This window comes from Terrapene carolina, unplaced genomic scaffold (assembly GCF_002925995.2).
Source record: "Terrapene carolina triunguis isolate 2854851 unplaced genomic scaffold, T_m_triunguis-2.0 Scaffold238, whole genome shotgun sequence".
Taxonomy (NCBI): domain Eukaryota; kingdom Metazoa; phylum Chordata; order Testudines; family Emydidae; genus Terrapene; species Terrapene triunguis.
In genome coordinates this window covers 12,885,570-12,897,678 of record NW_020664589.1, presented here as the reverse complement: position 1 = coordinate 12,897,678, position 12,109 = coordinate 12,885,570, and the positions used below count along the sequence as shown (strand labels likewise).

At 47.9% G+C, this 12,109-nt stretch overlaps 1 protein-coding gene across 2 annotated transcripts in view; it reads right to left on the bottom strand.

The window, feature by feature from the left end:
• Positions 1 to 422: 422 nt before the first annotated feature.
• The window catches only part of SNAPC4 (small nuclear RNA activating complex polypeptide 4), a 30,884-nt gene continuing 19,197 nt past the window's right edge, over positions 423 to 12,109 (bottom strand). Inside the window, exons 17-24 of one of the 2 annotated variants that reach the window (XM_024206684.3) lie at positions 11,493 to 11,582; positions 10,262 to 10,511; positions 9,581 to 9,651; positions 9,122 to 9,229; positions 8,036 to 8,063; positions 5,215 to 7,370; positions 3,183 to 3,326; positions 423 to 1,122 (exon numbers count right to left, since the gene is read on the bottom strand). In XM_024206684.3, coding sequence (XP_024062452.2) covers positions 3,204 to 3,326; positions 5,215 to 7,370; positions 8,036 to 8,063; positions 9,122 to 9,229; positions 9,581 to 9,651; positions 10,262 to 10,511; positions 11,493 to 11,582 — 2,826 coding nt within the window. In that variant the 3' untranslated portion in view covers positions 423 to 1,122; positions 3,183 to 3,203. The remainder of the gene's footprint in view (positions 1,123 to 3,182; positions 3,327 to 5,214; positions 7,371 to 8,035; positions 8,064 to 9,121; positions 9,230 to 9,580; positions 9,652 to 10,261; positions 10,512 to 11,492; positions 11,583 to 12,109) is intronic. The other variant, XM_024206685.3, reaches the window with a different exon arrangement.

Sequence of the window (12,109 nt, the reverse complement as noted above, 5' to 3'; positions counted from 1 at the left end):
CGCACACACTTTGGGAGGGGGAAACTCGCCTGAAATTCCCTTCTCTGGGCACGATACAGGCTTAACATTTGAATAGCACCTTGGCCTACTGGGACTTAGCGACCCTGGAAAGCACCACACAAGCATAGGGTGGGACAAAGCATTGCCGGCGAGTTTGCTTCATAGCATCACTACAGCCTGAAATCACTGCCGTGCTCCTGGGAAATTAGAGCCACTCCACAGCCTCTGCCCTTCCCCAGTGTCTTTCATCCATGGAACTCAGACTTTACCAGCTTTCATTCATTTAGCCTTAGCACTCCCGGGGGACAAAAATCCCTACTTTGCTGATGAGGAACTAGAGACAGAGTGACATGCCCAAGGCTGCACTGTAATCTGCGGCAGAGCCAGGAAGGAGATCCTGTGTAACCAAGTCCTGTGTCTTAACCACAAGATCAGCTGATTCCCACTCCCTCCTGGGTTCTATGTGAGGAAACAATCATCACCTTTCTTGTTGTCAAAGACCAAACACTTACAGGAAAGCATATTCAAATGAAACCTCTCCTGTTTGTGGGGCCAGAAAGAACATGCCTAAATCTTTGCAAATGAGAAAAATATAACATTTACATTTAATCAAACAGTCAGAATCATTCAGATACAAAATAAATCCACTGATCATTCAACAGTGTTGTCACCTCAGAACCAGTTAATTGTCAACCACAAGCATTGCCACAGCATTAAAAAACACAGACTGAGACTCATGTTCTGAACTGGGGACAGACATTTATATAAATAGGCTCCAACACAAAAAACAAACAAGCATTCATTTTTAACGCCTGTCTCCAATAGTCTTCTCCCACCTTTGTCCATGCTGCTGCCAGACTGTAAGTGTGTTAGAACAGAATCAGTCTGTGTCAAGAAGAAGAAGAAAAAAAGAAAGACTTCTGTCTCTCACTTTCCCAATTAGTGGTTTTAAACGAGAACTGTAGTAATATACAGACTTGGCTAAGTGTTGGGAAAAACAGTGCAACCATTTTCTTCTCTTCCCCAGAACTGCGGAGTCAGTTTATTTGACGCGTCACTGGTCGGTAGTGCAAGGAACAGCTGGTACTGCCACGTCTGAAAGCAAGCTTCATTCAGAGACTCCTGTAATAAGGATACATTCACCTCTCATTAATCACAGGACAGAGTTTCTAAAGTCATTTAAGAAAAGAATCAAAAATAAATGAGAACAACTCCATGAACTGAGGAGGGATATCAAGGCAAAAAAATCTTTGCACTTATTTGGTACCTGTCAACCAAAAGCTGTTGATGTTTTTTACGTTGATCAGACCACAGCACACCTGTGCAGTATGGTGTTAGCCCTGTGAATACAGGCAAGGAAACCGCTTGCCCTGCAGAGAGTCTATGGTAGAGACACGAAAAGCATCCAACTCCCCAGGCCCTCTAAGAATTAAACACTCCTTTTGCCCAGCTGTGGCTTGTGGGTGATCTTACTCACGTTAAAAGCACTGCCTGATGGAGACCATCTTCTGCACTCTATTTAAAAGTCCACCACTCTGGCCACTGAGAATTTAAAAATCGACAACAGCTGCCATTGCTAGTGTAGGACCTTCAGTATCTTTGCTCCACTGTTGCAGACAAAGCAGCCCAAGTGAACCCCCATCACCAGAACTCTGCTAAGGCTGTCAGCAAGGGGCACATGGCAGCCAAGGTGTAGAGAAGACACTGGGACAATGTTTAGGCTCTGCAGCAGGAGCCAATAGCTTTAAATACATCCTTCAAACATTCCTCTCCCCAAGAGCTCACTCCTCTTTACCTAAACTGTCATCCTCTGTTTTGTTTTTGTTTAAACTGGTCTTATCTTAGCAACCAATCGTGCAAAACTCTCACTATCAGTTGCAATACCTTACAACCAATTCTCACCACTGACTGCAAGGACTCTGGGCTGTTGAGTCCATATGACAGTGGGCCTTTGTCTCTGAAGCTGTCATAAATATAAAGGGAAGGGTAACAACCTTTATGTATGCAGTAACATCAAATCCCTCCTGGCCAGAGGTACAGAATCACTTACCTGTAAGGGGTTAATCAGTTCAATTAAACTAGTTGGCACCTGACCAGAAGGATCAATGGGGGAAAGAAGATACTTTCAAATCTTGGGGAGGAGGGGAGGAGAAGAGGTTTTGTTTGTGCTCTTTGTTTTTGTTCCCTCTTGGAACAAAGAGAGAGACCAAGCAGGTAACCCAGCTCCTACCGAAATGATACATCTAAAATTACAGAAATTGTAAGTAACAGCAAGGAAATGCATTAGATTATCTTTTGTTTTAGCTTGTGAATTTTCCCTATGCTAAGAGGGAGGTTTATTCCTGTTTTAGCAGCAAAGAGTCCTGTGGCAAGACTAACAGACGTATTGGAGCATGAGCTTTCGTGGGTGAATACCCACCTTGTCGGATGCATGTATTCACCCACGAAAGCTCATGCTCCAATACGTCTGTTAGTCTATAAGGTGCCCCAGGACTCTTTGCTCCTTTTACAGATCCAGACTAACACGGCTACCCCTCTGATACTATTCCTGTTTTGTCACTTTGAAGTTGAGCCTAGGGGACAATCCTGTGTGTTTTAAATCTTTTTATTACCCTGTAAAATTACCTTCCATCCTGATTTTACAGAGGTGCTTCTTTTACTTTTTTCTTTATAATAAAGCTCTTCTTTTAAGTTCGGGTTTGGTTTTTAGTGTCCTAAAAACCCAAGGGTATGAAGGAGCTTGGGGGTTATGGGGGGGGGGGGGTAGGGCTCCAAGTGGCCCCTCCCTGAATGTTTGTTAAATCACTTAGTGGTGGCAGTAATACCGTCCAAGGACAAGGAAAGGAATTTGAGCCTTGGGGAAGTTTTTAACCTAAGCTGGTGGAATATAAGTTTAGTGGGACTTTCATGCAGGTCCCCACATCTGTACCCCAGAGTTCAGAGTGGGGAGGGAACCCTGACAAAGAGCACTGTATAAATGTAGCATGCCTTGTAATTATGGTCTTTACTGCTCACGGCTAAACAAGTGAGTTCAGACCTGCATGCCCACAGGGAAGGCGAGAGAGGCCTGTTTCAAACCATTGCTATAGGCCTGGAGTCACGATTCCCCGGCTATTTCTAAGCTGTGCCTCACAAGGTCTCTCTCAAGTGAGAAATAACGGCTTCAAGGCAGAGTTACTAACACATTTCTCCCCATGCTTCTCTCACATCCGCCGCCTCCTCTTCCTGAAGCGAGCACTTCTCCTGGTTCGCAGAACTCTGGCCTCACCCACGCCAGTGCAGGAGCCGGAGACCGATTGGACAGTAGGCGCTTCAGCTCCAGCACCCTGCAACATAACCAGTGACAGGGCATTACTGCAGGCTGAAGATACTTGGGACCGCAGGAAGGACCGGAACCCCCTCCCCACAAATCATTCAGGGATTCTGGCAAGGCTGGGAAAGAATGGAACGAAAATAGCACTCTTTATTCCCAGATCATTAAAAGCACAACGTGATGCCTGCTCCCCTCCATCACACAGCCGTGCCAGACAGCATGTGTTCTCCCAATAGTGAGGAATATTACATATAGAGTAGTAAAAATTCATCTAGCCAATGCTCGGGTGTTTCCTCCTGGGGACAGTGATACTGCAAGGATTCAAGCTGGAGCCTTGCTTTTACAGCAGCTCCCTAGCTCACAGCCTCTGCCTGGCTGCGTGGGAATGATTCCTCCTCCCACACGATGTTTTTGCCACTGCAGCTGGGGGTCAGGCCGGGGCCCTGCTGAACAAGGGGCTCCAGAGTCTCTCAAAGTGAAAGACACTTCCCCGCCCCGATGCAGCCACCTGGACCGTGGGCACATTCTAGTAGGTAAAGGGAATCCAGTCTGACTTCTCCCCATCAGCCCCCCGCTGCTGAAATGAAGCCGCGCTGACTGAATGAAGACGGGCGGGCGGCAGGACCCGTAAGTCTTCGCCCACCCCTAGAGCAATTTGGGAGCCCCTCCTGGGTACGACCCACTGTGCTTAGCACCCCAGTATCTGAGCTTGTGGGGCTGACGCAGGGGGCAAGCCTAGCTGCACGTTCTTCCCTGAGGAGAAGGGGTGAAGCCAGCACTATTCTAACACCCTTCTTTGATCAGCTCTTCCAGGAAGGGACTGCCAGTAGCAACATAGGAACAAAGGAATAAGGATCAGGAGAGCCCAAGAATGAGGCATAGTCACCGTCCACCCCTTCGGTGTTACGGAGCTTCAGCAGGAACGTCTTGCCCCCAAAACCCCTTCCATCGGACAGGCATACAAGCACTTGGAAAACCCTAGTCTAGTCACACGTGACGCTGTGGAGTAGGAACCTCACATTCTACATAGGGACATAGGTGCTCTTCCCCTTACATCCTGGAGATGCAAAGACCACCGTGTTCCCTATCCACAATGTAAGGAATTCTCAGACACACCCAATCCTGCTAACCCAAGCTTTCCTGGGAGAGGTAAACAGCTGCAGGTCTTCCCCAAGCATCCTTTCTGCTTTGCTCTACTGTAGCATCCACCAGCACAAGCCTAAAAGAAGGAGTTTTATGGGAACCACCACCAATTCTGTAAACAGGAGCTTTGAGAATAGGTCTAGAAACAGGGTTAGAAGTGAAGGATCATTTGTGTTTTAACACTATAAAGAGAATTTAAGTTACTGAAAATCTCTGAAGATCGCAACCAAGAAATGCACGATTGCGAAACCAAAACCAACTTCTGTGCCATCATGGCTACCAAAAGCCCTAACCAAATTCTCCAGATTCCCTCTGACAACCTTCTACAAAGCAGCTCTGGGTTTACATCTGCAGCCCAGTGAAAATCTGGGGGTACTGTAAACTAACCTGAGCTTCATATTTAACAGAACCAGAGACGCTGCACTGACTATGCTGTACCTACTGACTGGGTGCTCCGGGGAAGAGGGCTTTGGCATGGGTGGGAAGGAGTGGTGCATAATCCGGGTCTAACATGTTGCATGGGAGCTTGATCCTTGGGGGGGGGGGGGGGGGGGGGGGGGGGGGCCCAATCCGAGTTCCATGGATGCAGGGTATTGCGTGAAGCAGGGAAACTTTCCCCTAGTTCTCAACACGTAAATCCATACTTATTCAAAAAGGAAAAAAAAAAAAAAAGTTACAAGCCAAATCCTGGCCCCACCAAAGCCAATGGAAGTTTTGCTATTAACTCCAATAGGAGCAATTCACTGCTTTGACTTTACCTGATTAGTGATGTCAGCATCCTCACTCTCAGGGACAATGCCAGCTGTGCTATCCAAGGGTACTTCCGCTGGTTCTTTCCCACAGCTTTCTGCCTCCATCAGTTCCTTATCAGCAGAGGACTCCTCTTCTTCACTCTCTGACCACTGCCAGCTGCTGGAGAGAGTCGTAGTCACAGTGGGAGGAGACAGAGTTGCTAGGACGGCTGGGAGAGTAAATGCTGCTAAAAACCTGGCTTTCAGCAGGAGATAAGCAGGGTTATCGCTGAGTTTCCGCCACACCAGCTCTCTGACAGCAGGCAGATCAGCCCCAGCGCCCCCATCCTTGCGCTCTTCAGAGGCCCCAAGGCACGACACACGCTGCTCCAGCGTCTTCTTCTGCAGAAGCAGCCTGGAGAGCGTTTTCAAGTTGCACAAGAAAGGCGGCAAGTAAGCCAAGCTGGTTTTCAATGGGGGCACCGGGATGCCCCGCTTCCCTCTCAGCCACTCCTTCACCGAAGCCTCGTCCTCAAGGGAGAGAAGGCTGACGTCCAGGAGATTCTTTTCGGCTCCGGGCGTGGGCAGTCCAGGGGGGTTGTCCACTTTCGGAGTGCTGTCCACTTTTGGGGTGCTCTGTGGCTTTGGGAAGATCGGCCTGTTCCTGGTTACCTGTGCACCAGGAGCATCTGAGTTCTCTACTATGTTGTTACACGCCAGAAGCCGATCCGGCCTTTGCACCAGGCTCCCTTCCAGCAGGACGTTTGGATTGGAGGCGGCCCCGGTGAGCGTATTGCAGTTATTGCTCTCGCCCGGGCCAGGGAGACTTGGTGAGCAGAGCGGGTCAGCCCATGGAGTGCTTGCAGGAGGCTTCGCTTGGGGCAACACCACAGGGCTGGGGTGCAGAGCTGCTCCTTCATCTGGAAGGCTTGTTGGAGTTGCACTCCTCTCTCTAGAGGAGTCGGACATCCTCGAGAGGCTGTTTAAAGATGCAGGAGCTGGAGGAGTCATGCTGGGTGAGTTGTGCCCAGGATCCGAGCAGGTTACGGATGAGGAATGAGTGGAAGGGTTTAAGCAAACAGTCTTCCCTGAGGGTGCCCCTTCCGCTAACTGTGGGCTCAGCACTTGCGTACCTGTGCACCCGATGGGAGGGTGACTTGCTTCGGGTGGCATCTGAGGCACTCTTGGGGCCGAGGTCTCTCCAGTCCGACTCTGATTTTTGGCAGCACTGCTTACGATCCCAGCTGCAGGCTGCTTCCCTTGGCTATGAACACTCACCAATGCTTGTACCGAGGTGGGGATCAAACCCTGTGGCGTTACCACCCAGGTGATGGGCATAATGTTCTTGGGAACCATGGGAGACCCTCTCTGGGGAGCTAGGATAGCAGGCAACAGATTGACTGGATTCTGCTGTGATCTGACCAGTGCTGGGGCACAAGTCGTGGATGTGGAGGGAGAGGTTTCCTTGGGGCCTGACTTCATGGCGGCAGGGTTCAGAGAAATGGCTGACGATGGCATCAGTGCAATCTGATGGGGCACAAAGGCATGGTTTTGCAAGACTGCAGGTACTGAGCTGCCACTGAATGCTTGAGCTGTCTTGCACCGCTGGGACAGGCCATTCTCCCCTGCACCCATGGGTCTCTCCTGAGAAGCCTCACCTTTGGACACATCTCCCAAAGCTGCCGCACTGAGCTCTCTCTCGGATTTTGCTCTCCTCTCAGAGGAGCAAGCACTTTTTGCAGATTCTGGGGTTGGAGATGAATGGCTTCCGACAGGTTTGGGAGAGGAGACAGAAGCCATGACAGGAGTAAATGGAGATAATGACACTGGTACACACGCTGCCGGAGCATTCCTGCTACCTGCCAATCCAGCTGGCTGAGGCTCACTTCCTCCTTGTGGGGCAGGAATTACCTGCTGCACAGGGTGCTGGATTATCACAGAGGGCGAAACCAACACCTGGGGGGCAAGAATCACTGTTCTCTGCAAAGCTTTCTTAGCCCGGGACTCCCGCAGCCTCTTCTCCCTCAGTAATTCGGAGACGGTTTTAGGCTTTTGCCTGGGAGTGGGAAGAGTAGGGACACCCGCTGACGCAGCTGCAGGGTTCTCCTTTGCTTTTAAGGCGATGGGTCTCCTGGCTCTTCTCTTTGCTGGGACCTTCTGGGAGCGGGGCTGTGCTGGTGAGCCTTCAGAAAGAAGAGATTTTATCAATGCTTTCAAAGCCAAATGAGGCTTTAAAAGTCGCTCTCTAGCTATTAAACCATAGGGTAACTTAACATGGTAAGTAACACACGACTGCCATTCATGCTAAAGGGGAGCTCCGGCGGACTCTACGACAGAAAATGGATCTAATCCGCCCTGTTCTGAGGGCCTCTAAAAAAAGGAGTGACACACTTGAATCCCAGTAACGAGGAGTGAATGTAACTATCGTCCCAGGAGTCGTGTGCAGAACTTACTGGCAGAACTATATACCATGGAAGGGAACGCCCACTCAATCAGGTCAATATAACACCAGCATTCAGCACCGGTATTAGACCGTGCCAGGGTGCTCTGCCAGAACACCTAGCCTTCAACAGCACTACAGTGCTAATGTCCAGAGAGGATGTCACAGCATTGTTGGTCACCCTGTCCCTCCAGAATCTTTGCCCTTCTTTATTAAGTGGCATCTTTCTATGGCCAGTAATGGAATGATCAAATACCACCAGCTTAAAAGCCCCCAGAGAGGAAAATGAAAAGTGATTTTGTTCTTGAGGCTTTTATCAGATTAGATTGAGAGTCGTATTAACTAGTGATTAACTAAGCACAAGTCCCTGTATATTGTGAAAATAAATGGAAGTGTTAGGGTAGGTACCTGAAGAGTTCTTGGAACGTCCAGAGGGCTGCAAAAAAGGAAACAGATTATGAATTATGTTCTTGGGATATCTAGAGATCAGATACAGGGCACTCATATTGTGGGTATATCATTTCTCCAGATGTTTCTGGGAGAGCTTTGTACTCCAGCAGGAAAGCTATACATTGGCGCATTAGCAGGAAAATATCCTCAGGACACTGAAAACATATGTCAGAAGTGGACCCCAATAAAATTACTGATGTCAGTGCAGGTCTGATTTCTCTTATCTTCCCTTCTACTGACGCCACATGCCTCTTTTAGAGAGTTTGAGCAGCAGGTTCACAAGACTTGGCCTAGAACGGGAGTCAGAACTTCTGGTAAGAGAGACACAAACAATCCTCCTTGGTAGATGTTGCTGTTCTTGGAGCCAGTTGGCACCACTTTAATTATTCAGCCACAGAGCATCAGCTCATGAAGGCAAGGGCCCAGCTGACCCTTTCATTACTGTGAACGCCAACAGCAAAGACATCTTTACTATTTTCCCCATTCGCTCCCAGGCACTACTGCAATACAGATAAAGAATTGTTTTATTGCCTGCACATACGGTATGGCGGGGATGCGTGGGAGAGCCTAGTACCAGCTTTTGAAAAGAGAATCATCAGCAGACCCAGCGAGCATAAGGTATCCAAAGCTTGGACTGTCTAGACAAGCCATTTAGCCAGTTGTAATTACAAATTCACAACAGCCACTTCCTCTTCTAATACAGCATTTCACTAGTACATCTCACAGAGCTTTACATAGGTAAGTGACTTTTATTAACCTCATTTTATGGCTGAGTGAAACAGGGGTTAAGTGACTAGACTCTGGTCACCAAGAGTTAGTGGCAGAACTGGAAACTCAACCCAGGTCTCCCACTGCCCAATTCGGTGCCCTATCCACTCAACCACATTAACATTGGTTTTAGTCTCCTCTGTGAGAGGTACAAAGCAGCAGCTGACAAACAGGATACGTACGGTTTCCCTTAACACAAGCAGTCGGTGATTTCCACCCAGGTGCCCCCTCGCAGCCCGCACGATGGGACAGGGTTTGAAACAACACGCACAGTACCTGCTGAAGTCTCCTTGTATTCCCAGCCATGGCCTTGATGAGGTCTGACTGCCTCATCTTCCTCTCACGAATAACCTTCATGCAGCCACTAGTGTCAATCTGGAAGAGCTGCAAGGAGATGAAAATCTTATGTTAAAGCTCAGCTCGGAAGAGAGGCATTCTGGGGGTGAAGGGGATGGCACCCTGCAAACAGGAGACATTTCATTTGAAGAATCTCGGCCCTTTTGTTGCCACTGGAAAGAAGCTAAGTAGTATTTGGTTCTTTGTATTGCAAGATTTATTTTTTTAAAGCTGAATTTACAATCATGGCTTCTCTACGTGGGCCATATAAATACAGTGAGACGTAATCATTCGAGAGCAAAATTAGGTGTCAGTGATGGATGTTAAATATCTATCAAATACAAGTATAAAAAGAACTATGTTAAAACTCTGGAGTCCAGTTAATGCAGCGGTGCCCACCTGAATGAAGAGCGTGAACACTGGAGTGCTGCCCAGTGTGACTGTCTGAAGCTGTTCTTGAATAACAAGAGCTGGAAAAAAGAATCCAATGTAAAAAAAACGTTAAGTGGACATTCACATAGGTCTGCGGAGGGTTGTGAGCAGCACCCCTCCAATATCAACATTTGAGGAGCTGAATAACGACACTTGCAACTCACCCTGCTCTTATAAAAGACTCTGGCAAAAGAGAATCCCCTCTTAAGATCTCAGAATGACCATATATTTTGAGTAAATAAATGAGCATAATTTCCTGCCTCTGATTAACAGTGACTGGTGGATAGGAAAAAGTACTGCCTCAATAAAAATCTAACCTACACAGGAAGAGTGTGGTCTAGTGGTTAGGGCAGGAGACTAGGAATACAACTCCTGGGTTCTATTGCCAATTCTGCTGCCACCTTGCTGTGTGACATGGGGCTACCCACTTCCCCTGTCTGGGTCTCTGGTACCTGTACCGTAAATGGTAAGAGGTAATGCCACTTACCTTACGCCTCAGGTGGTCAAAGGTGCTTTGAGATCCCGAGATGAAAGGTTCTGTGTCCTAAGGCACAATCCTGGAGCCCTGTTTAAGAGTCTGGTGCCATGCTTGTGCAAGGTGGAGGGGAAGGGGGAAAACCGTTAGAAACCTGATGGGGTCAGTGATACCTTTTGTCTGACGGGACGCCGCCCTCTCGGCTCTAAAGGCACAAGGCAGCAGGACATTGCCCACCCACGGAGTCACTGCCATCAGGAGCCTCCTCTCCAGGTTCTTTCTGTGGAATTGCTCTCTCTGGCGACGGTACTGTTTCTCCTTAGTGTTCTGTAATCCCTGCAGCACCTGGCCGACTGACGTGCCTGGCGTCACTCCAGAAACCACTGCTGAAGAGGAGACATAAGGCTTCCGTAGCCCGTCTTGCTGTATGTGGCGGAACAAAGATATAAGATCACAAAAATTGAAACCAGCAGCTGTAAATTAGCAGAGCTCCATGGAATTCTATGGAACGATGCAGACGTATGCCAGTGGAGGATCTGCTCCAGTGGGTTTTTATTCCATGTTACCAGGACACTGGGGTCAAACACTTACTGGGTGTTAAAATAAAGGCTGCAGGTTAGAAGAAAGCATATACACCCTGGATTTCTTACCGGGGCAGAGGTTATAGGTCAGACCACCAACATTAAATGATTATAGCAGAGCCGTAAGATTGCTTAGGTTAGGAATTGAGAGTACTGTTATCCTTCCGTTTCCCCGTCACAAAGTGCATCAACGTGAGTTCCTAACCACGTCTTTAGGGATGCCAAAATTATTAGTTACAGGGCATTCTACTATTTCAATGTAGATGGGGACAGGGCATAGTTTGTAAGCAGCTGACCAATTAGACTGTTTGTTTTGTCTCCCTTGTTAATTGCACATTAGCTACTTATCTTTTTATCTACACAGAACTCAGGCTCAAATGCTGCTCCCTATGGCAGGATTACACTGGATAAACCACCAGTTGAAACACTTGTGGGTTTGGTCCTTCACGGAGGATTAAAAAACAAACTCAGCTGATCACATGCGCGCTAAAGCGAAGCCTTCCATTGGGGCATATAAATGAGAAGTGCAAGACACTAAGTTTAGTGGAGAGCACATGGAACTCTCAGTCCCTAAAGCCCTAGCATTGTTTAAGTGCATAGCCTGGTTAGGTATATGTTTACAGGCAGTCTCAGAGCTACACGCATCATTGGCCCTTTAACAAGAGCTCAGACAGGAAATAGGAGCGTGGGGGTTAAAGTTGCTTTGGGAATTTTACTCCCTTCAGTCCATCACATGGGTATCATGAAGAACATCTGGAATTCCAAACAGATTGTCTGTGCTATTAGCGGGGGAAGTCAGAACAACCAAACAAAAGGCACTTACGCATTTCCTCTGAGAACAGGTATTATTTCTTAGCACTCTCCTCACATCTTCCAGGGTAACCTTTAACACTTGCTTTCCTCTTATGGAAGCCTAGAGGAAAGTATACAAAAGCCATAAGAATGACCATACTGGTCAGACCAAGGGTCCATCTAGCCCAGTGTCCTTTCTTCTGACAGTGGCCAGTGCCAGGTGCTTCAGAGGGAGCAAACAGAACAGGGCAATTTATCAAGTGATCCAGCCCGTCATCCAGTCCCAATTTCTGGCAGTCAGAGGTTTAGGGACACCCAGAGCATGGGGTTGCATCCCTAACCATCTTGACTAATAGACATCAGTGGACCTATCCTCCATGAATTTATCTAAGCCAGGAGCCAAAACAAAAGTTTACAGGATTAAGAATCTTGTGAAGAACTAATCTGTACTGCCAGCTGGATAGCTGCATTTTCTCAAAGTAACCAGCTCAACTTTCGTTTGTGGTCAGTTTAACTTTCTGTCTCTCACACACTAGCCCAGTGCTGCAATGTTTGGTTTGCATATACACTTTCCTCTGAAGTAACAAAAGAAAAAACATTATGAAACCCAAATTTAGGACCATTTTGACCCACCTGTTCTGCTTTTCT